At 39.7% G+C, this 25782-nt stretch overlaps 4 protein-coding genes across 4 annotated transcripts; 3 read left to right on the top strand and 1 right to left on the bottom strand.

Moving 5' to 3' along the window:
* Positions 1-23: 23 nt before the first annotated feature.
* Positions 24-1044, top strand: LOC133838619 (phosphatidylethanolamine-binding protein homolog F40A3.3). The gene is given in 3 exon segments (XM_062269778.1): positions 24-683; positions 685-740; positions 801-1044. Coding segments are annotated over 3 exon segments (531 nt in total). The 5' UTR covers positions 24-344; the 3' UTR covers positions 937-1044.
* A 143-nt stretch (positions 1045-1187) lies between these two features.
* LOC133838620 (protein D3) lies at positions 1188-1903 on the top strand. The gene is made up of 2 exons (XM_062269780.1): positions 1188-1632; positions 1692-1903. Exons 1-2 carry the CDS (start codon positions 1241-1243, stop codon positions 1825-1827), a joined length of 528 nt encoding a protein of 175 aa, XP_062125764.1. The 5' UTR covers positions 1188-1240; the 3' UTR covers positions 1828-1903.
* Positions 1904-2604: 701 nt separating this feature from the next.
* Positions 2605-3939, bottom strand: LOC133835718 (valacyclovir hydrolase). Its single transcript, XM_062265760.1, has 2 exons — positions 3842-3939; positions 2605-3721 (listed from the first exon to the last, which is right to left on the bottom strand). The coding sequence occupies exon 2, from the start codon at positions 3711-3713 to the stop codon at positions 2865-2867; it is 849 nt and encodes a 282-aa protein (XP_062121744.1). The 5' UTR covers positions 3714-3721; positions 3842-3939; the 3' UTR covers positions 2605-2864.
* A 1255-nt stretch (positions 3940-5194) lies between these two features.
* Positions 5195-25060, top strand: LOC133835717 (neurexin 1). Its single transcript, XM_062265759.1, is given in 14 exon segments — positions 5195-7756; positions 8602-9075; positions 9134-9445; positions 9504-9620; positions 9686-10070; positions 10177-10547; positions 10646-10757; positions 15176-15323; positions 15386-16124; positions 16126-16144; positions 16647-16997; positions 17067-17302; positions 18747-19086; positions 21178-25060. Coding segments are annotated over 14 exon segments (5619 nt in total). The 5' UTR covers positions 5195-6778; the 3' UTR covers positions 22215-25060.
* Positions 25061-25782: the final 722 nt, after the last annotated feature.

Raw genomic sequence — 25782 nt, 5'->3', positions numbered from 1 at the left:
TTCTACTCACACACACTCAGATACAATTGTTATTTTTAACAGTCACCAGTCACCTTCAGTTTAGTTTTGATTTACCTATTTTTTAGATATTAATTAATTGAACAAAGACACATACACACACTCGCACATTATACAACACACTTTGCGTGCGAGTATTTTTGCATGTGAAGCCAGCTGTTGTTGCGTCGTCCAGTTTCGATAGGTTTTTGTCTTATCACTCGGTCTGAATCACTTCGACCGGCCAAATTACGACATTACCAACCTGATAGCGGTCAACGGAAATTGTTAACGAACGTTCAACGTTCGACTGAGATTTCCATTTAACACGTCGACTGGTCAGCAAAATGAACGACATTGTGCCTGATGTTTTGGACATTGAGCCTCCCCAGGGCAAATTGCAAGTGAACTATCCGGTAGGCGTGTCTGTGCAAGATGGCAACGAATTGACCCCCACCCAGGTGAAGGACGTGCCAGAGGTGATCTGGGAAGCGGAGAATGAAGATCAGCTGTATACGCTGCTCATGGTGGATCCGGATGCACCAACACGCAAAGATCCAAAGTTCCGTGAGATTCTGCACTGGGCTGTTATCAATATACCCGGAAACAAGGTGAACTTGGGACAGGCGGTTGCCGAGTATGTGGGCTCTGGACCACCAGAGGGCACTGGACTGCATCGCTACATCTTTTTTGGTGTATCGTCAGAGCAAGAAGATTGAGGAGTCGCTGCACATTAACAACCGGTTGGTACAAAGGGGAGGGCATAATGAATTGACGTATAATGTTGTTGTTTTCTCTTGCAGCACTCGCGCTGGACGCCTCAACTTCAATACTCGCCAGTTTGTCGCAAAACATGGATTGGGCGAACTCATTGGTGCCAACCACTACGAGGCACAGTTCGATGAATATGTGCTGATTCGCAACAAAGAATTCAGCTAGACACTACGGTTCTTCGCCCTTTCTACTTCCTCTAGTTGCTAGTTGGTAGTTTCTAGACGTGGCAATAAATTTACCCATTGCATTTGCTGGCTTTATCAGCATACTAGACCCCGTCTTTATCTATATCTTTATCTTTATCTAGTGGTGGTGGTGTGAGTATTGGGCCAAAAGTGCACGGCACTGATTACGCGAGCCCTGAATGAATTTTGGCCACCGCTGGTGGATCGATAAATAGCCAGGCGAGCGCCACGGTAAGCAGAGTCACTGTCTCAACATCAGTCGAAGCACATCAGCTCAGCTAAACATGGACACCAGCGGTATTATTCCCGACATCATCGATGAGAAGCCAAAGGCTAAGGCAACCGTCGCTTTCGGCGGTGTTCAGCTCGATCTCGGCAAGGAACTGACACCCACACAGGTTAAGGATCAGCCCACCATTACCTGGGACGCTGAGGCTGGTGCTTTGTACACTCTGCTCATGGTTGATCCCGATGCACCCAGCCGTGCTGATCCCAAGCTCCGTGAGGTTCTCCACTGGGCTGTGATCAACATTCCCGGTAACAATGTCGCCGGTGGTCAGGTGTTGGCCGAGTATGTTGGTGCTGCTCCAGCTGACGGAAGTGGTCTCCACCGTTATGTCTTCTTGATCTTCAAGCAGGGCGACAAGATCACCAGCGACAAGATCATCCCCAAGACGTGAGTAATTTTGCTTTTCCAGGGTTCAATATGCTCATTTTCCCTTCTCCCCTTTTTAGCTCCCGCGAGGGTCGCCTCAACGTCAAGATCCGTGACTACGTGTCGAAGTACAACTTCGGCGCTCCCGTGGCCGGCAACTTCTTCCAGGCCCAATACGATGACTTCGTGCCCACTCTTCTCGCCCAGGTTAAATAAACCATTCTCTTTTGTCTCTAAAGAACTGTAAACTAATAAATTTTATACGCATTTGTCCGTAAGCAAAAAAACAAATGAGATTCATTCCTTATATTTTTGCAAAGCCATAAATTAGAGTATTACCTGATAAGTTCCAGGTGTATCTAATGAAAGACAATAGTTTTTCGATTTTAAATCATTTTTTACATGAACTTTATTTTCTATTGCGAGTGATTCGACCACTTCGAGACTTTTCACTATAGTCGTCCTGTAGATTTAATGCCTGATTAACTATCTGTCTCTATGAACTCTCTGATGTCACACTGCATAAATTCGTTAATAATATTGCTTCCTTCTCTTCATGTATAAAGATTAATATTTATCACAACCGTATAGATAACTTTTGATTTATTCAATATTTAATTAATCGCCGATAATAAGCTATTTCATTTTTGTTGCCATTTATTCTATAATTTTATAAAACCTTAAAGTCAAAACACACATCATTTAACTGTCCGCTTGACTATATGTCTCTAAAATACTGCGAACTGATATTGCATGTATAAAGATTAATATTTATCTTTTGATTTATAATACCTAAAGATATACATACAATTCGATAATAATTATATTATTATTTAGTATTTTTATATGAAACTTGATAGTCAAAAACAATAGACAGTAAACCTTATGCTTCCTTTAATAAATTTGTGTATACCCATAAATAATATGAACTACCGTTTGTGCTGTGACTTGATAGTTCCGTCAGTGAGTGAAGACAAACAGTTTTATAGGTTCATATAAAAAGTATATTAATATAAATATTCTTATGGGCCGTTTTTCCAAACGTTGCTATAAACCGTTTCATCTTATATTGCATATAAGCTGAGGACTTCAAATTCGATAACAATGCTCCCTTAAACTTTTTAGTATACAGACTAATAATTATTACGATCGGATAAAAACCATGAAAGTAATTGAAGATATGATAAGCCACTTCAATTTTGTTTTCCCTCGAGAACTTTTCATCTTTTTCAACTTGTTTATTCCTAGGCCTGTTATTTCTCCTTGAAGAAGTCGGCGACCAGCTTGTTGAACTCCTCCGCATATCGCAGATGTATGTTGTGCTTGCCCTCGGGAAACTCGTGATATCGCGCCTGTGGTAATCGTTCTCTCAGCCAGGGAATATGCTCGGCGGCAATCATGGGATCCTTCTTTCCGTGCAGTATAAATGTGGGCGCCTTCACCTGGCTCACTTCTTTGCGACAAAAGTCGCCGTCACGTTGCTTATAAATGTCACAGGCGGCATCAACCCATTCCGCCCATAGATGGGCGAAGCGTTCCACGCCATAGACTTTCTCCATGGGCTCGCGCATGCGTGGCGACCACTTCGCCACATCGCGAATCGCTTGCAGTGCCTTCACCTCCGCCTCGTTGAGATAAGCGCCTGAGCCCCAAATTGCCAATTTTTCTACCGCATCGTTGTAACGTCCCGCTAACAGCAGACCTGTGATGCCACCATCACTCCATCCCAGAATCGAGAACTTGGGTCTATCAAGGGCACGCATTAGTTGCACAGCCGCGTCTGCGTCCTCACTGAAGAAATCCAGTCCAAATTTGCGCTGGGGTGGCACGGATTTTCCATAACCCGGTGGATCCCAGGCAATAATTGTGTGATCGGGTAGCAGTTTGGGTAGCTGCTCGATTTGTGGCTTGAAGTCGGTCCAGGCCGAACCCAGGGCACCGGGCATGAGCAGCAGGCTACGAGCACCATTGCCACACTCCACAATGTGCAAGTCACCAGCGCCCTGAACTTGCACTTTTCGCTCCGTGTAAATGGATCGCATCGATGATAATCGAGGCATCAGGCGACTCGCCACACGTCCCAATTGAGTGCCTGCCAGCATTACGTAAGCTGCCTGGAATTGGGGGATATAAACAATTGTCAAAATGGTTTACTTGGAGTGCACTCTAAATTAGCGCGTTTTGTCTGTCTGTCTATTTGTGTAAACACATCACACATATACAGCTGCACCTGCCTTGTAAAGTGTTCGATAAGAAACGGTTTGATAAGTTAGCCCAGCTGTAAATCTCTACTGATGACTGTGGTGAACTTTTCAACAGCTGCGATTGATTTGCATTTTACAACACTGCTTCGAGTGGTCGCCCACGCATACAAATATATAACATTATTGCATATTCAATTCCTTTCCGTTACTATTTTTGTTTTTATAAATTTTGTATTAATCATTGTTTTTATTAAAGTCTGATCATTAAAAGCCCAAGATGCCAATGGTAATTTCTTGAAAATAACAAACTGTTTAAAAAGTCGCGCCTTCCTAACAGCTTGTTTACCATTCAATTAATATACTATCAGAAGTGTAACCAGCTATCAATAATGAGTTCATTTTAGTATATTTCCGTTTCAAAGCGTGTACATTTATCTTGCGGTCACTCTCCTTGCAATCAACAAAGGTGTTGCAGGATAACCAACATTAATTTAAAAATAAATTGCAAAAGTTACAAAATATTTTATTGAAAAGAACTCCCTTTGGGGTCTGAACTGAATGAAAAAGTATATTTGTCCAATAATACTTCAAGTAATATTCATTGCCGACTCCGAAAAAAAACATCGTTATTCGCGCGTTGCAGCAAAAAGCTTGTGGTGCATCTAAAGGACATTTGCGATTTTTAAACAACTACAATTCTTGACATTCTTCGCTAAATTATAATTGCGGTCATGTCGTTTGCATTAAGTGAATAATGGTCAGTGCGTGTTCAAGAAAATGTGTAAAGTGACGTTAATAGCAAAATACTAGATGCGTCGTTGGCCTTGCAGTGCTTGCTTGTGAAAAATTGCATATGATAAGTAAGTGACAAGCCAAAGGCTCCCTCTATCTACTGAGAAAGCACATGGGGGACACCCACACATTCCGTCACACAAATACAAACGCACGGCATAGTATGCATCAACAAATGCAAATCGAATTTGACGCCGAGCTGTCGAAGTTGTGTGTAGTGTATAATAAATGTCAAGGCATTTTACATGGGTCGACCGACGTTGTTGTCCCTGCACATACACACACGCATGCACACATATGAATATCCTGTCCCTTCTAATACGCTTCGAGTGGTGCAGGTTATGAACCTGCGTGTTCTGCGCTCATTACGCATGTGTGTGTATGAAAATGTGTGCGCGTTCACACACATACATATACATATATGTATGTTAGTAGTACGCATACATACACATGCCTCGTTGAAGGAAGAGAGCTTTTAATTTTTGGCATTCTGATGCTCTACACACAACATCGAGGTCTTTTCCATAGCATACATTTCGGGGTGAACAACAGTAAAGCTGAGGGTTTTCGACCAAAGCAAACAATTAACAATTATTATAGTATCATAGCTTAAAACGTTTCCATAATTAATCAAAAATGTTGTAAATTGCCTATATTCGAGAGTGGGGTAGCGTATAAGCAGTGTTGTCTATGCTGGATTCGCAGCACTCTGTGAATAAGCTGACGGAGCTTTCGTTATCCATTGGAAACACAGCGAAGAAATTAAGTTTGAAATTGCAGTTCAGTCTTGTCGTGAATGCAGCGCAGATCGATAATAAAACCAGAAGCAGCGGAGAAGTGCTTTGAACAAAAAATTCGACACATAATTTAAGTATCCCCGTTTTGGGTTCATTCTGCAAAAAATTCCCATACTAAAACGCTGCTTATCAAAATCGCAAAACCAACGCAAAATTCAAATTCAATTCCTCTAAAAAAGCAAAATCAAAATTGTAAAACATAGAAGACAAAAGTGTATAAATCTAACAAAAAAGGTACAATTGTGTAAGCTGAATCAAATGGTTAAATCAAATCCAAACACCAAGCTGGAATCAATAGTTCAATCAATTTGCCAAGTAATAATTGAGTAGAATAACTAATCTAGGAATTGTGTTAAAAGTGTCCCCCAAAAATTAAACACATTTGAAATGAAAATTTTCGCCTACGTGCAGTGAAAATTTTTTTCCGATTTTTAGTATGTACATGTACGTTGAAACGCTCGTGGGCACCATAGCAGGCACATCGGGTGGAGGAGGCGTCCGGCGAGCTTTTGCCACCCCTACGACCAGCTACTGCTGCTGCTGATGCGGCTGCTAACGGTTTTCTAGCACGAAACAAATGGCCAATGAAATGTTGTGCACTCCAGCGAACAATTTGCAAACCATCATTATGCAAATCAAGTGTAAAAAATGCCAAAAACTTAAAAACCACTGTAATATAGAGTACAAAACAAGGCAACAATATTAACGCGAAAATAAAAACGAAAAGAAAAGGAAGAAAGAAGAAAAAGTAATCAGCAGCAGTGAAACGGTGCGAATAAGTAACAAAAGCTAACAGTGCATTAACAGCCGCAGCCAACTTTGTGTGTTTTTTTGTGTTCTGAGCTTTTCTCTCTCACGCTCACGCTGCTCTAGCTCTCTCTCTCTTTCGCTGTCTGTGACTCCCACTAACACTCTCTCGGCTTTGGTTCGGCACTCACTCTCTCTCTCTGTGAAACAAAAGTTCAATGAAAACTATAAGCGCGGATAATATTCCAATGTATCGCAGCAGTCGGGGGCTGTTGTAGTAATAGTACACACCAATACAAGGACACGGAGTGAAAGCTTGCCAGTCAAGGACTGGAATACGACGCGTATACGCAGCCAAGAGTCATCGTCAAACGACAACGCCAACGCCAAAGCCAGAGTCGAAAGCAAGGCGACATTTACGTTTTACGCGCGCAACTCTGTAATTATTTGTGTGCGCGTGCGATAGTGTGCGTATACGCACGTGTGTCTGTGTGTGCGTGCGTGTGAATGAGCGCGCGCCAAGTGCAACATATCAGAGATATAGGATTATAGATACATAGAGCAGACACACACACGCATAGCAGACGAACATCCTTCAAGGACTGCACAAACTATGCATTTGAGGCCATGACAGCCCACAACAGCATTGACAACGTCCACAAAATGGACTGCGACCACGTCGTCGATGCCAAGAAGCTGCTGTTGATAGCTGACGATAATAACAACAATAATAATAATAATAATGACACGCGGCTGCTGCCCGAGCCAGTTGAATCTCCTACCAAAGCCTGCTCCTCCGATTTACTATTCAACAAGGCGCGACGCCGGCGAAGAGCTCTCGAAGCACACAACCAGCTGAAGCATCCGGAGCAGTCGGAGCACTCTCTTCTATGTCCTCGTCCTCGTGCTCGGCCAGCCATAATGGTCGAGTACCGACGCTCATATCGAGTGCTCATCGTGACCGCGCTCCTCGTCAGCTTGGTTGCCAGCTTCATTACGATTAGTGCTGGCTTTCCGCTCGATGGCTCGCAGAACTCCTTCTACACGTTCCGCAAGTGGTACACCGGCCTCAATGGCACATTGGAGCTGGAATTCAAGACGGAACAGCCCAATGGCCTCGTACTCTACACGGATGATGGTGGCACCTATGATTTCTTTGAGCTGAAACTGGTCGAGGGCGCCCTGCGACTGCGCTATAATCTTGGCGGAGGCGCACAAATCATCACCGTGGGCAGAGAGCTGCACGATGGCCATTGGCATAAGGTGCAGGTGCTGCGCAATGATGATCAGACCTCGTTGATTGTGGACGGCGTCTCACAGCAGCGTTCGACCAAAGGCAAAGAGTTCCAGTTTGGCAAGTTTGCCAGCAACTCGGATGTGTATGTCGGCGGCATGCCCAACTGGTACAGCAGCAAGCTGGCGCTGCTCGCACTGCCCAGCGTTATCTTTGAGCCACGCTTCCGTGGCGCCATTCGCAATCTAGTCTATGCGGATCAGCCGGGTGGCACCACCAGGCGCCAGGAGATGAAGCAGCCGCGGGACATCAAGTGCGGCGATGCGCCCTGCGACCATGGCGAGATGCCAACACGCGAGCGAGGCATGAGGGTGAGTTTTTCTATCTCTATATCTCTTCAATCTATTCTTTAACAAAGATGGAGGATTTTAAATTACTTGTAATGTACGAGTATGTATCTAAAAAAGTTTAATAGAGACGATAAGATGAAGTTAATGCCAAGTTTTCCGAAGTAATTCAAACTAATGTTGCAGATTATATCTTAAGTAAATTTATATTCTCAGTTATTCCCGTGATGAACAAAAAGAGATACATCATATAGTATTTATTATAATATTTTTATTCATTCATTATTGAATATTAGTTGTATAAAAACTTGCTTATGCTGCGTATTTCATTGGAATTGAAATTCGACGTACTTTATTATTATTTTACTGAATCTATTCAAGAACAATTTTGAATTACTTATAAAGTATATAACTTTATAACATTTTGTCGAAAAGACGAAGTGATCAGAACTTATTTAATTTTATATTTCAATGAAATAATTATTAATAATTAATAATAATTCACAACTATTTAACTCTCTTCTAACTCTTCAAATCAATAAATAAAAATAATCAATATGCATATTTTTAATGCAATTTTGTTTAATTATTTTTGAGAAATTAACAGTGAACTAAAAGGATGAGAAGTTTAGCTATTTTTCTATAATCTTCAATGTTATTTTCTTTATGTCCCGTCCTAAGCATTGTTACCTCTTAAAATCATGTTGAGTATAATAAGAATTTACCTTTCCGCTGCTTTATAGGTTTCATTAAATGCGTCAGCAATGAATAAATTTGATATTGATTGCATAGTAAATTATGAAGTTTACAGCTGTTCAATAGACAAGCATTACTTTTCTTTTTTATTGAATAATCAATCCGATTTGCAGGGCGTTCGAGGCAACACGACCGATGCCTGCGAGCGTAATGATCCTTGCCAGCACGGCGGCATATGCATATCCACTGATTCCGGTCCAATTTGCGAGTGTCGTAACCTTGAGTACGATGGCCAGTATTGTGAGAAGGAGAAGGCGCCATCGGAAGCAACGTTCCGCGGTACACAGTTCCTTTCGTATGACTTGGGCCAGACGGGCGCCGAGCCAATTGTCAGTGCCCAAGATGCGATCTCTTTCTACTTTCGCACTCGCCAGCCAAATGGTCTGCTCTTCTACACGGGCCACGGCACCGACTATCTGAATCTGGCGCTGCGCGATGGCGGCGTCTCGCTGACCATGGGTCTGGCCAATGGCAAGCAGGAGATGCACATTAAGCCATCGAAGGTACGCTTCGATGACCATCAGTGGCACAAGGTCACCGTGCATCGACGCATCCAGGAGATCTCGTCTATCACCAGCTTCTGTCGGGTGCGTAGCTCTATTTTTCCCTACTCGGATTTGTTTAATGGCTTTCCTCTTTGTGCAGCTCGTCACTGTGGTCGATGATGTCTATACGGATCACTCGCACATTGCCGGCAAGTTTACCATGTTGTCCTCGTCTCGCGTCTACGTTGGCGGCGCAGTTAATCCGCGTGCTTTGCTCGGAGCTCGGGTGCACAACAATTTTGTGGGCTGTTTGCGCAAAGTGGAGTTCTCCGCAGACACTTTGAACTTGAATCTAATCGATCTGGCCAAGAGTGGCTCAAAGTTGATTCAAGTGGCGGGTAGTCTGGAGTATCAGTGTCCTAGTGGCGATCCCCAGGATCCAGTGACCTTCACCACACGCGAATCCCATTTGGTAAGTGAAGAAAAAAGCATTCAAAGTGTGTATTGTGTACTTAACTGGTTTTTTGCAGGTGCTGCCGCCATGGGAGACGGGCAAGCAGAGCTCCATCAGCTTTAAATTCCGCACCAAGGAACCCAATGGCATCATCATACTGGCCACAGGCTCCAAGCAGCCGCGTGCCAAGAACGTAAGTTTGATTGCCTTACGGTTGCGGTGTTTGTTAGCCAATGTTAATGCTCTACCCTATTGCAGCCCGTGCTGATTGCCATTGAGCTGCTCAATGGACACATCTATATACATCTGGATCTCGGTTCCGGTGCCTCGAAGATACGCGCCTCGCGACGCCGCGTCGACGATGGCGACTGGCATGATCTCATACTGCGACGCAATGGTCGTGATGCCAAGGTGGCTGTGGACGGCATTTGGAATGATTTTCGCACACCTGGCGATGGCACCATACTCGAGCTCGATGGTCACATGTATGTGGGTGGCGTTGGGCCTGCTTACAACAATGTGGCCTGGCCGGCGGCCATCTGGACGGCAACGTTGCGACAGGGATTTGTGGGCTGTTTGCGTGACCTGGTGCTCAGCGGCAAGGCGATCGATATAGCTGCCTTTGCACGCGTGCAGGACTCGGGTGAGTACACACACACACAGACTCAATTTACATAGTTAGAAGGTTTAATTTTGGATAATGTAATAATGTAATGAGCAACGTCTCTCGCGTCTCTCACCTCTTGCAGCTTCGGTGAAACCTTCGTGCCATGTGCAGGGCAATGTTTGCAGCGGCAATCCCTGCCTCAACGGCGGCACCTGTCTCGAGGGCTGGAATCGACCCATCTGCGACTGCTCGGCCACCTTGTATGGCGGACCAACCTGCGGCAGGGAATTGGCCACGTTGGCCTTTAATGGCAGCCAACACATGACCATTTGGCTGGCCAATGGACAGGGCACCAAGACACAGACCGAGGAGCTCATTATACGTTTCAAGACCTCACGTCCTGCTGGGTTGTTGCTCTTGACCAGCGCCGAATCGAATTCACCGGATCGTCTAGAGATTGCCTTGGTGGCTGGACGCATTCGAGCGAGTGTCCGGCTGAGCGATCGGGAAAAGGTAAACAGAGTCTGATGACAGTCTGATTGCTGTGCTCAGCAAGTGAGTGACTTAATGATGGTATTAATATGTATGTTTGCTCGATCTATGCTCGACAGAACCTGCTCGCTGGCCAATCGGTGCTCAATGACAATAATTGGCACACCATACGATTTTCGCGCAGAGCATCGAATCTGCGTCTACAAGTTGACGGGGCTCCCCCCGTCAGGGGTATGTTATGTATGTATCAACAGCACATCTATTGCCCTACTACGTGTCGTGCCGTGTCGTTTTTTTTACAAAAAAAAATAAAAGAAGAAAAAATATTAATGAAGGATACTCCCCATTCTCGAGTCTCCTGCTTACTACTACAGTTATTCCATATCATATCAATGATTGTTAGACCTCCCCCTAAAAGAGCGCAATGAAGGCCAGTTCTATATGCTATTGTAGAGATCCTTCCCCCTTTAAAATATCCTTTTTGCTTAAAAGGTGTGTGCAGGTGATAGGAGAGCAGTCAAAAAAACAAAAAACAAAAAGAAAGAAAAATGCAGATTGAAGCAGCGGTTTTTCAGTTCTTCTTAAACGTTGTTTAAACTTTTCATTTCGAGAGCTTTTCAGTTAACTACACACGAACACAGCTACAAATACAAACACACACACAACTATATATGACACACACACGCATACACAAAAAAAAAGAAATACACACATATTGATGATGGAAAAATGAAAATGATGAAAAGCTAAAAATGTTTTACCTCTTAAATGTTTGATTTCCTCATGACAAAACCAAACAAAAAAACTTAATTAGCTGAGATTTGAGATAGAATTTGAACATCACATAATATCAACATAATACTCATTATCCTACTCGTACTCGTACTCGTATACTCATTCGATTCACACTCACTTTATAAATCAAAATCACACCAAATGAAAAAATACCCGTACATTTTGTAAGGCTCTTTCACCTAATTAATTATTGAACTTTCAACTCAACTCAACGTTTTCCACTCCATTTGCTTTGTTGTGTTCTTTATACTTTTAATTTTTGGATTAATCATTGTTGACAAATTATTAAACGATTCTTTGCCCATATTTGACTAATTATCAATTCTATTAACTTGCCAATCTCATTATTATACTTGATACAACTATTCATTTATTTGACTCTCGTTAGTTATATATTTGAGACTTTTTCAAACATCTTGATGTTGTGTTTTCATTTGCAATAACTCTCTATTGCCCCCCTCTCTCTCTCTCTCTATCTCTCTATCTGTCTCTCTCATATACTACTTACTATACTATGTTTGATTTTGCGACAATCCGAAAAAAACAATCAGCGAGAGTGTGCCAAACAAAATAAATAATTTATTGAAAAATAAATACTCAACTACTTATTAGTATGTACTATCTATGTGCCAAACAAAAGTTAAGATTAACAACAACCAAGTATTGAAACAGGTGTACAGCTGCTATCAAATCGCATTGAATGTTACTATAAATATATACAATTTGATTGTCTTGTAAATTGTTATGTCCATGATATGATATACATATTATCATATTTGAAGTATTCGTACTTTCTTTCTGTTTGAAACTTTTCGCACTTGATCCACATCAAGTGCTTGTAAATTACTTTCATGATTTCATTATGTGTTTACTTTTTCGTTTATAGTTTCCTTGTAAATATGACAACAATTTGTAATTACAGGCATTCTCAGTTTAAACAAACAAAAGCAATCAAAAAGTGTGTGTGTTTAAATAAATTATTAAACGACACGTGTGGTATGTGAACAAGTTCGTTTCAGGAGTGTATAATTAAAGTAATACATATGTATTTTAGCTAACTAAACAAGCATAACAACAAACAACAGCAACTCAGCATTAACATCAACTGCGGTACTTGTTCAAGTACTTTAATTATTCAAAAAAATCAAAAAAAAAAAAAAACAATGTCAAATGCAAATGCAATTTTCATATCACACAATTGTGATCTTAATGACCTTTTCTATTTCAACAAAAATGCAACAACAGCGAAAGCGAAAGCCAAATCCGAAACCAAAGCGAAAGCGAAAGCCAAAGAGAACTAAATAAACATCGTAAATAATTTCAAATGTTTTTTTGAGGCGAGAGCAAGAAAAAAAAATCGACACGCAAGAACTCGGTGAAACATTTTTTTGCCAAATCGCTCGATAAAGTCCAACTCAAGGATGCAAAAAAATGGAAATGAAAATGAATGAAAATGAAATGTGGCAAATAAGAAAAACAGTCTCACGCGAGTGGCGACTTATTGAGACGAGAAGGCAAAACAATGTTTGGAAGCACCCAGGGCTGTAATTTTGCACCATTTAATATGTAATTAGCTTTGTGTTAAGTAAACTATGTACTCGTTAAAAACAACAACTACAACTACTACTTCTACTACTACTACTAGTACTACAGTAAAATACTAAGCGTGTCCAAAACGTACAAATTAGTTTCGCATTATATTGTGTAAGTGTACAAAATGTGTGCAACTTGGCCGACAAACGACAAAACGACATCGCCAACCACACGGCCTCCTCCTTCAAATCCATCTTCTGGCTCTTGTTGTTGGTGGTCCGTGTTGGCTGCTTTGCTCTTTGCCTGCGTGTAGCCCGGCCGTACACTTTGCACTCGCACACGCACACACACACCTTGAGAAGAAGTATTGCTGCACCACGCACGCACACACACACACACACACACAAATTGCACACACACACATAGTCGCGACACACACGTCAGAGTTTGCATGTGCGCACCTGAAAGTGAAATGAGTAAAAAAAAGCAAGCAAACAAAATTAATAACTTTGAATAAATACAATGGAAATCGCATGACATGCTGCCACATGCCACACAACATTCTCTACGATTAGCAATCTCTCTCTCTCTCTCGCACACGCACACTCTCTCTCTAACTCTATCTCTGTCTGTTTCTATAGAAAATTTGGCACAAATTCAAAGTACTTATAACTACTTACATACATATGTAAATGCGGCTAATTATATGGCTAACAAAGCAGCTGCAACCAACAATTGTGTCCTACATCGCTATCACTCTCTCACTCACTCACTCATTCTCTGTCTCTCTCTCTCTGTATATCTTCGCCTCAGACTATCGCTTACTGCAGCCATTTGCATGTGCAGATTATGTCAATCATACTCACGCTGAACCACGCGTCGTATGCGCAATGTAGTCGCACAATAACTCATACTCGTATTCTAGCTAGACGTAGTAGTCAAAAGCACACGCAAACCAAAACCAAAACCACTAAAACTACAACTTGCGACTCTCTATAGGCCACACACATACACCCACACACACACACATACATACATACAAGCACATACATAACATAACATTTACTGAACAAATTACAAATTACAAATCGATGTTTAGTTTCAATGTCGTTCAAACAGCCGCAAAAAAAAACTGTTTATTTCGTTTTCGTTTTTTCTTTTTGATTATTATTTATTTTTGGTTGATGAGTTTGGCGTTTAGGTAAGAAAACCAAATAACAAAACAAAATCAATTAAATTGAAATCGTTGTCTTCGGTTGTCATTGTTGTAGGCGTCTAGTTGCAACGTACGTTAAGTTCAACTCTTTCATTTTGTTGAGTTTGTTCTATCAAGCAATGCACCTATCGAATATATATATAAAAAAATATGTCACCGCTACAGTAAATACTCGTAAAAGAGAATGTATCTCACACACCAATTTATCAACAATAACAACAACAAAAAGCAATTATTAAAATAAGTCAATATGGAACGCATATGTACAACTAATCTGTATGTATGTGTGTAGATATATGTACTGCGCACCCAACTCAATACTCAATACTCTACTATTTAATTTAACTAATTAACTTCACTAGCGATATTATCTTCATTAAGTTAATTTATTTCGATTGAAAGTCGCTTGCAAATGCAAATGTAACGACAACTCAGTTTATTTCGTACTTTTCATTTGATATTCAAGTCTCTTCTCTATTCTCTACTATAATCTATCCACACCGGCATATACTTATGTGTAGGCATATATATGCAAAACTATCGTAATACTATCGTATAACTGCACCTTTCTTTAGTATGTACCCAAGCTGCATTGACTACAAAACAAACAAACAAATAATTCTAGCCACTTTCGAGTGACACTTTCAAAAGTAACTCGTACAGCAACTGCTTGAAATGAATTATGAATTGAAATACTATTCGTACTTAGATCAATGTCTACTAAAAACGCAACTACTACTACTACTACTATATTATTACTTACTATCTATTACTATTTGAATACATATACTCGTATGCGTATGTGCTTCTTGTAACTAAAAACTAAACTTAAAAAAAAAAATTACATTCGTTTGTCACCAACAAAACAAAACTCAGCAACTCTAAGTACTACTACTATCCTTATCCATTTAACCATAATAATATCCATATATCCATAAATATATATACTACTACTACTACTACTCTATATATACGATATGCCTAAAGTGTTAACGGTACTTTGCCTAGTCTAAATATTAGAGCAAGCCCCCCACAGGCTGGCACATTCCCCATGCCCGTAACCCCTTGAGCTTTATCGATCTCTGCTGTATTCTTTGCACCACAGCTGAGACAATCCTGGGACGCCACAGCACCATGGAGATACGTTCCATCCATCTCGGTGGACTCTTCCATGCCGAGGAGGAGATACAAATGACCTCGACCATGCCGAACTTTGTGGGACAAATGCAGGGCTTCATCTTCAATGGACAACGGTAAGCAATCGATTTTCCTTTTCTCCACTTTATTCTTATTATTATTTTGTATTTTCCCTTAGCTATTTGGATATCGTAAAGTCATTGGGACCGGAGCTGTCGGCTCTGCCGAGTGCCACCTTCAAGCTGACCGCACGCTTTGTCAACTCGCCAGCTGGACAACCGTATCATGCGGCCACGTTCCGCTCCAAGCACTCCTACGTGGGTCTGGCCATGCTCAAGGCCTACACAAGCATTTCCATTGACTTCCGCTTTAAGACTGTGGAACCAAATGGTTTGCTCGTCTTCAACGGCGGCAGACGCAACGATTTCGTCGCTGTGGAGCTGGTCAATGGCCACATACACTACACCTTCGATCTGGGAGATGGACCTGTGACGATGCGGGACAAGTCTCGCATACACATGAACGACAATCGCTGGCATCAGGTCAGCATACGACGTCCAGGACCCAAGACTCATACTCTGACCGTTGATGATTCCTTTGAGATTATCACGCTGACGGGCAATAATATGCATCTGGAGTTGGCGGGCATATTGTACATTGGCGGCGTCTTTAAGGACATGTACTCCAAGTTGCCGGGTTCGATCTCATCTCGCTCTGGCTTCGAGGGTTGCCTGGCTTCTTTGGATTTGGGTGATACGTCGCCTTCGCTAACCAGCGATGCTGTTGTGCCCAGCTCGCTGGTTGTAAGTGGATGTGAGGGACCCACCAAGTGCAGCCAGAATGCGTGCGCCAATCGTGGCATTTGTGTGCAGCAATGGAATGCGTATGCCTGCGAATGTGACATGACTTCGTACACGGGGACCTACTTGCTATGATGGTAAGCAACTGTTTGAGCATAGTAAATGATAAATGGAAGCTTATAATAAGCATACCTCATATTTTTCATACTTTCATATTTTTATTAATTGATAGCTAAAACTATTTTGATGAATTTGTGTGTTGCTTTCAAGACATATTTCAATGAACCTACCATTCCTAATCCTTTAAACAACGAGTAAGAAAGTCAAGAGTCCTCAACTTTGGGATACCCTCTTCCAATTTTCAATAAAAGCAAAGGATATACAGAATGGAATAATATATATATTATTATTATAATATTATTTTGTATATCGATATACCATTACTTTCAAAATAATACCATAGAGTACAAAATATACCAGATTGTGAATCTATCTTTATTTTATTTAACTTTTACAATCTTTATCTGCTCGCAACCAACTTATTCAGTTACATTCTTCTTATACTTCTATATTTTTCTAGAATTTAATTTCTTTCGTTTCTCTTGTTGACCCTTTATAACTCAATGCTTTGCCTTGCAGAATCGATTGCCTACGATTTTGGCAATAACAAGGGCATGGTGCAGTACACTTTCCCCGAAAACACGCAGGCGGACACCGAGGAAGACAACATAGCGTTGGGTTTCATCACCACCAAACCGGATGCGGTGTTGCTGCGCGTTGAGAGCGCCACCACACAGGATTACATGGAACTGGAGATTGTGGAGGGCAACATCTTTATGGTGTACAACATTGGCAGCGTGGATCTGCCGCTGGGCGAGATTGGCACCAAGGTCAACGACAATGCCTATCACGTGGTGCGCTTCTCCCGCAAAGGTGGCAATGCCACGCTTCAATTGGACGACTACAATGTGCAGGCACTTACACCGCAGGGTAAGTGATGGATGGCTAATACAAATGATGCAGACTGCAGTGGTTTCTTGTTCTGGTTGTGATTTGCAGGCCACCACTCGACCGTGTTCAATACGATGTCGAACATCCAGGTGGGAGGCAAGTTTAGCCGCAACGGTCGCATAAGGATCGAGCGTCCGTTTGCTGGCGTCATTGCCGGTTTGTCGGTGAACAAGCTGCGCATTCTGGATTTGGCCGTCGAACGCGATCCCCATATCACCGTGCGAGGAGATGTTCAATTGGTAACTGGAGTATTAGATAGAAATGATCTGCAGAGAATGCAGCAGGTTAGGGAATTTATTTGAAATTTTATTTCAATTCCTCTCAACTTTCAACTTTCCAAGTATTTTTCTCATCGTAACAAAAACCAAACCGTTTTTTATTCAAAATTCTTTCTTTAATCAAAACCAAAAATCAATTCAAATATTTTAACTAAATCAATGAAAATCGTATAATTATCAGCTTCATATGCAATCTGAATCACTTTTCCCCCCAAGTCTGAAATCCCATGCAAGGGGGAAATTTGGTTCTGCATTTTAAATGAAAAAAAAAAAACTAAAACCAAAAAAAAAAGTATTAGCTAATCATAAATGTATAAACTAGTGTAAATGCCACTTTATTTATTTATTTGAATTGTTTTGTGTCAGTGACGTAATCGCTTTTAACCAGCACCAGCAATTAATAATTACTACCCATAACTGAAATTGCTACTAACCTCAGTTAAAACTCAGCTATTTGATATATTTATTCCTTGACGCACAGCATAATGCAAACTAATCAAATTGTGAATATATATATTATACAATTATCTACAATTACTAATAAGCGTACACACATTTTACAAATGCAGATAGTATTTTATTATTGATTTCAATTGCACTTTAATTGTAACTCAGCCATTTTTGAGCGCACTAATGCTGCATGACTCTACACATTTATTAGCACATCAATAAACTAATCAACATAATCACACAGCACATTCACAACACATAAAAGCAAATATTTCCCAATAAGTTATTGTTAATTTGAATATTAATTCAACATTTCAAATAAATACAGTTTGGCACTTTCTTAATTGCAATTCAACAAACAATTTGTCGGAAATTGATTGAATTGAATTGAATTTAATTAATTGCAGACTTTCATTTACTGAATTCAAACTTACGATAATCAATCGCTGTGCAAGCAATTCATATTCATTTTATTAAATACGCGTTTCTAGGAAAAACATGGAAATACTCTTGAGAAATTTCATCTAATTTAATCGAATTTAATTTTCTGATTATCAATAACAATAATTGCCAATAAATGCCAAATAGTCCTTTACTCAATTTCAACATACTATGTTTGATGATTAGCTTCGTCAGCATATTTAAATTTCTATGCACTTCTACTTTATGAATACATCTGTATCTGACAAACAAACTCCAATATAGACAAATTCCAATTATTAAATTCATTAGCACAATATTAAATTCTAGTCAAGCACTTCAAACCTTCATTTGCTACTTCTCAACCATAATTATTTGCTTGAAGCCAAGACATTCTTGGTTTCTCTCACACACATGCACAAACATAAACACACTGTACATACACACGTACTTATAATGCACCTACTACTAATACTTACTCGTAATACAGTTAACAATCACTAAAACATACAATAACCGCTTGGCCAGTTCGGCGTTAGATCAACTGAAGTAAAATCAGACTTTGAATTCTACTCGACAGACGCCAGCAAGCGGTTACCCGGGTGCCATAGACGATCTGATCTTCTCCGGCGCCGGATCCGGATGTCGTGGCGACGACGAAGACGAATGCACGCCTCCCTTCGAGTCGGGCAGTGGAGATGATCTCATCACGCCGGTCTATGTGCCGCCCACAAAGCAGACAACAACCACACAGCAGGGCAACAGCTTGAGTGTCGATCGCAACAACAACAACAATAATACGAGCAACAACAACAATGGCACAGAGCGTGCCTGCGATGATGAGGATTGTGTGCACGGATCCGGGGATTATGGCGAGACAACGGAGCAGTTCACAGCGACAAGCACGGCGAAGGGTGCAGGTGAGTTTAGCACTTTGGATTCGAGAATTTATTATTCCTCTTTTGTTTTTTGCCAATGTGGTGTCATGTTGTCATTGACATTAGCATCACAAAACACGTACACACACACACAACTAGACACACACATACATATATATATATATACAGATCATCAGACATTCTTAGCTAGCGATATAAACTTATATATACTCTTATATTGTTCGAGTAAGTAGAACTAGAGCTCTGGGTTGTAATTATAAACACATACAAGCATATTTAGCTAGTGCATACATACACATCCACTAACACGCACACACACACACACACACACATGCATAATGAATATATACTACATATATATGAACATGTGTTTGTATATTTGTGTCTAGTTAAGCCGCTTTATTAGTCTCAATGTTCTTGTTAGCGATCTCGTCTTCGGGGTTCTTTTTGTGTGCGCGCCTTGAAGTATGCAACGCTTTTTGAACGCTTTTTGCCACAAGTACACAAAACCTATAACTACATATATAAATGTATATAACTATATCAATCTATATATATCGTCTAGTTGCAAAACTACACTCACTCCACAGACATTGATCAGACCAATCGATACCAAAACCAAAACCAATACCAATCCAATTTCAGCTCAGTTCAAATCCCAAATCAACAAAAATCGATATCAAAAATCAGCCTCACTCTCGTGTCATCTTCTCAGCCTCAGCTCAGCGCCATCCATTCAAGTTGTTGATGATGCTTCCTTCCTTCTAAGTAATTTGAACTGACAATGAGTACGCCTTATGTGTCTCTTTCAGAATGTGAACACATCTTCATATTTCTGACTGTGATCGCGCCTTGGATACTCTGTAAATTTACATAAAAAAAAAATCGATGCAAGCAAACGTCTGTCTCTAGTAGCAATAAACAAAAAGCAATGCACTTAGGCTAAGCTCCTAAAGTATTTACATATTTAGGCAGATATTCGATATCTGAGTAATTACCACCAACAAAAAGCGACAAGCATAATTATAATATTATAATAAAGATAACAACAACAACAATAACAACAACTACTACAAGAACAACAACAACAACTAGAACATCAAATTACTCCTACTACAACTACAACAACAACAACAACAAACTACACAGCGATCATTAGCGTGTGCACGTAAAGCGTTTCGTTGAGCATCGGGTAGGGGTAATAATCAGAAGGTGGATCAGAAGGAAGTCATATCAGATATATGTGGATTTGTATATGTGTGTATTTATGTGTATACTAATAGTATTACCTCTCTTTGAACGTGGTCTAGAAAGTACTTGTATTTTTGCATAGTTTATTTATTGTACTCGTATATCATATTAAAAAGCAAAACGTTAGTCGAATATCGTAAAACGAATATCGTACAAAGTATTTACATACTACAATACATTAGCTTACCTACATATGCACTTATTAACCTAAAGGCGATTGTATGTCGTAAATGTATATCGTAATTTGCAAATAACATGAAAAGTATTAACTGACATCGCATATATGCACATATTTACCGGTGGGGTAAGTGCATATGCCAAAAACGAATATCGTAAACTGAATATCATAAAGCGAGTATCGTGAAAAGTGTTTAGCTTACCCATTGACATATGTAACCTGGATATTGTTAGGCGAATATCGTAAGACGATTATCGTAAAAAGTATTTAGCTAACCCATTGACAAATGTAACCTGAATATCGTGAAACGATTATCGTAACAAGTATTTAGCTTACCCTTTGACATATGTACATGCATCTATTAGGTGTTTAAGTGTTTGTGCCTCAATATCGTATGTATATCCCAATTGTACATATCAGCCAAGTCGAAGCACAGCATATCTCTCTCAATATCAATAACTCTCTCTATCTCTATCTATCTCTAACTTTATGTTCAATAAACTATGATTACTAATTGCAAGCGGCATAAAAGCAATCTATTTTTCCGGGTGGGAACACACACACACACACACACACTTGTACACTAGCACAAGCACACACACACACACACACAGAATAACACGTAGCGTAGAAACAATAAATGAAATTGAAAACACTAAAAACTGGTGCTAACCCACTTGCAGAGTCCAATAACGAGATGGTCACCGCTTCGACCACAGGACGCAGCAGCGATGTCACCACGGAGCAGCAGCAACACAGCAGCACCAGCAGCAGCAGCAGCAGCAGCAGCAGCAGTAGTAGCAGCAGCAGCAGCTTGGGCAGCAGCACTCCCAGCTATATGACGACGATGTCGAGTGCTGGAACTGGCAGCAGCAGCAGCACATCAATCAGCCAGCCCAGCAGCACCAGCAGCGTGAGCACCACTTCGACACAGCGCACCACCAGCAGCTCGAGCACAACAACAACCACGACGACGACAACAACGACAACCACAACGCCAGTGCCAGAGATACGGACCACGGTGACAGAGCGCGACACCACACAGAATATCTATGATGCGATAGGCGGTGGTATGGGTGGCGGTAGCTCAGGTCACGATCATGAGCGCATGCGGCTGCCTGATGAGCACTCGTTGCCCCCGGGGCCACCGCAATTGCAACCTCAACCGGATCCACCGCCATACGGACCGTACGGTGGCAACACCTACAACAGCAATGTGAACAGCTATCGACCCAAGGGCGGCAAGGGCGGACGCATCAACTCCATTGAGGAGGAGCGCACAGCGATGATCATTGGCATTGTGGCGGGTATTTTGATAGCGGTTATTCTGGTTATATTGCTGGTGTTGTGGCTGAAATCGAATGGCGATCGTGGCTACAAGACGGAGAGCGAGAAGGCCGCCGCATACGGTTCGCACAATCCGAATGCCGCCTTGCTGGGCAACACCAGCACGAATGGATCGTATCATCAGCAGAGGCAGCATCATCAGGCCACTGGCGGTGGCATGCAGGCGGTGCAGCATCATGGACAGCAGCAGCAGCAACCGCATCACAACAACCACAATGGACACAACAATGGCAGCGGCGGCGGCGGTGGCATGATGTCCAGCGGCAGCGGTTCCTTGGGCTATGGCAGCGATGGTCGCCCACAGATGGCGGGATTGGTGCAGCCAAAGGCCAAGAAGCGCGACTCAAAGGATGTCAAGGAGTGGTATGTCTAAGCTGGACAGAACAACTAAAAAAAGCGTCTCTATCAGCGTCGTCAAATTAGCAATAAAACACGTGATGATGAACATCCAATTACCCAGAATACACAACAACAACAAGAACAACAGCAAAAACAATAATCTATAGAGAAAGTATAATTATTTATTTACAATTGACTCGTGACGTTAATTAGACACATTGACAAAGTGTACAAATGACGGAAGGATAATAAGCGGAGCCCGCACGGATTGGTTTGTTATGGCAATAATGTTAGCAAAAGGACATAAATCAACACACACACACACACTAACTCAAACACACAGATACTTTAGCTGCATATGCATTAAGTTTTAAAGGCATTGAATCTAGCTGACAGAAAACAAAAAAAAAAAAAAATGAAAAAATACGATTAATAAACATACATTTTGAGCAAAAATTATGCCTAAGAAATTATAGCTTCAAACTCAAGACTTGCTAAAGAAAAACAAAAAAAAATGATGCAGCATATATATACACTCGTAATATATATATATATACATATGTGTGTGTATATTATCATTATGTTATAGTAAACAAATTATGCCACTAGCCAATCAAATAATTGTGTATAATATTTCGCTACAAAAAAAAAACATAATCGAAAGATGATACAAAATGCATACACAAAACTTTAGCGAAAATTCAATGTAAACGTAATTTAAAGAAATACTTATAATGAATACTTATACACATACTAATACTATATATATATATATATATATACAGATATAAATACATCCAATTCTATATAAAAAACAGTTTCTGTTTGTTGCGTGAACAGCGTGTAAAGTTATCAAATGTGGTGCTGTAATCTAATGAAAGACGCAGGCAGCGTGCAATTTAATGCTACTTATTATTATACATACATATATAGTAATGAAAATACTAATGATAATGATACGAAACATGATAATACTAATGCTAATGAATATAATAATGAAGAAAACAATGATGAAATGCACGAATCTCTCTGCTAACTGATTGTTTAATTGAATTGAAACTGGCTTTAATTAGTTAATTGAATAATGAAAATAATGATGATGATGATGACGATGATAATGTGGATGAGAAACCCAATTGAAACTGTACTCGTAGAATTCCCCCCAAACGCTTTAGTTGATTTTATTATATATATGCATACTATATATGTGTATATGTAAGTAATGCGATTTCCTTGTTTGCGTGCAGCAAGCGAAAGCGATTTTTGATTTGTTTTTTACCCCCCCAAGGGAAAAATTCCCACAACATATATACTTTTAATACAATGTATATGTATTTGAGACTATATATTGCCAGAGAACTTCTCTGTGCAATATGAACTCGGACATATCAATTGACAAGACACCATCTCACATACACACACGCACACTTGACACACACACATACACACAGACATCGACATTCGACACTGAAGCGAACCTACCTAGCTTTTTTACGAAAAAATGTGAGCGAAAATTACTTTACAGCTAAACAAGTGGAAAATGAAAAAACCAAAGTGAAAAATGAAAGATGATAAATGAAAACGAAAATGAAAACGAGAACAAGCAACAATTTTACAGTATTAGAGCCGCATTATGCGTATTTTTCGAGGCTTACGTGACGTATACACAATCAGCAGCTGCAACTAACAATAAGAAAACTCTCTCACACACTCACACATTAAAACACTCATCACGTTGGAAGATACCGTTTAGTGAAACGCTTTCTATGATTTGGCAGCTATTTCAATTCATTTATACATTCACACCATACGAACACACACACACACACACATACACACACGCCCATGTCCAAGGACTTAGCTGAATTGAGTTGTTCATTGTTATCCTGAATTAACGTTTAACCAATCGACGGTTTATACCAATATCGAATGTACTATTTATACATATATACATATATAAATATATCTATTTACATATACAACAATATATGTGTATAATTAACATCTAACTGCATACATATATATACTGCATTTCAAACAAATTTTTGATATATTTTCGAGTGTTTTGAAACCTCAACTTGTATACAACCGAAATACCACATGACGAAAACTAGCGAATCTAGCAAAATGAAGGACACCTAGGACAATTACAACAAAACAAAACAAAACACAATACAATGCACACAAATTTATACATATATATACTCTATACAAATGAATGACCCTTCTTACATAATAATACTAATACATTCATACATACTCTACTCTTTATATATACTTATACATACAAAACAAAATCATACAATACATGCATATATACGATATAATGTAAAATGAATTATTGATTATTATTATTATTATTACGATTATGATTATCATTATGTCCCTTCGCGATTTGATAATTAATAGATAATTAAATTCAAATGCTGTTGATAACTACTACTATATATTTAAAAAACCAAAAACAAAACAAAACAAATTCCCACTTATGTAATGAAACACAAACACTCTCTCCAAATGGCTACGACAAATTTCTATCTTCACAATGTTAATGCTGCACAAGGAAATCTCTGCATTTAAAAAACAAAAAAAAAACAAAGCAACCAAAAAAAAAAAAAAAAAACAAAAGAAAAGCAAATAAACCACAAAGTTTATTCATTTCTCGATTGATATCAACTCAAATCTTTTGCCTTGCGAATATTCAAAGTGCACACTAAAAACCGAAAAACCAAAAAAATTAAAATTTAACTTATTGAAAATTCTACACACGCCATGCAAATTGTTTAAAAACCAATATTAGAAAAAGGTAAAACCAAAGAAAAAACCCAAAAAAAACGAAAAAAAAACAAAGAAAACCAATTAAATCAATTCAGATACCAATTGAATAGAATGAATAATGTTATGTGTATGATAAACATAATTGATAAGAGGCAAGGGCAAGTACAGTTAGTATGTATAATGAGTAACAGTAACTTAGTTAAAGCATGTAATAGTTGAATGGTCATAGGAACAGATAGATGCGAATGAAATGCAAATGCAAATGTATCAATACAACTTAAACTTACATACATACATAAATACATACATACGGATATATATGTATCTATTTAGGCTTAATATCATTGTTATCTAATATATACACACAACACACACACATACACATACACAGACCCAACATTCACACACACACACAAGCATACACACATATACCCAGTATATAACTACAAAGAATATGTATATGAACATGTAATGGCTGCGCAGCGCTGCAGTTGCGCCCCCCAACATATATATTATAACAAATCGTAACGTGTATGTACATGTAGCGGCAGTGATTGTTAAAGAAATTGCTTTGTTTTATGTTAGATTTTATAATTTATGAGAAAGAAAAATGGTAAAAAAAATGCATACAAATACAGAATGACTGACAAAACACAGAATTATAACATTGCATATAATAAATAAAATAAAAGTATAAAAGAAAGTTGAACTTATTTCGTTTTTTTAAGTGTTTTAAACAATATATTTTAGCAACTCTATTGACTAATAGGCTAACAAAACCAACAACACAAAAGTGTCGAGGATGCACAAATCTTGCATGTTTA

This window comes from Drosophila sulfurigaster, chromosome 2R (genome assembly GCF_023558435.1).
Source record: "Drosophila sulfurigaster albostrigata strain 15112-1811.04 chromosome 2R, ASM2355843v2, whole genome shotgun sequence".
Taxonomy (NCBI): Eukaryota; Metazoa; Arthropoda; class Insecta; order Diptera; family Drosophilidae; genus Drosophila; species Drosophila sulfurigaster.
Note: the sequence above shows the minus strand (reverse complement) of the source record. Positions and strands in the feature narration are given on the sequence as shown.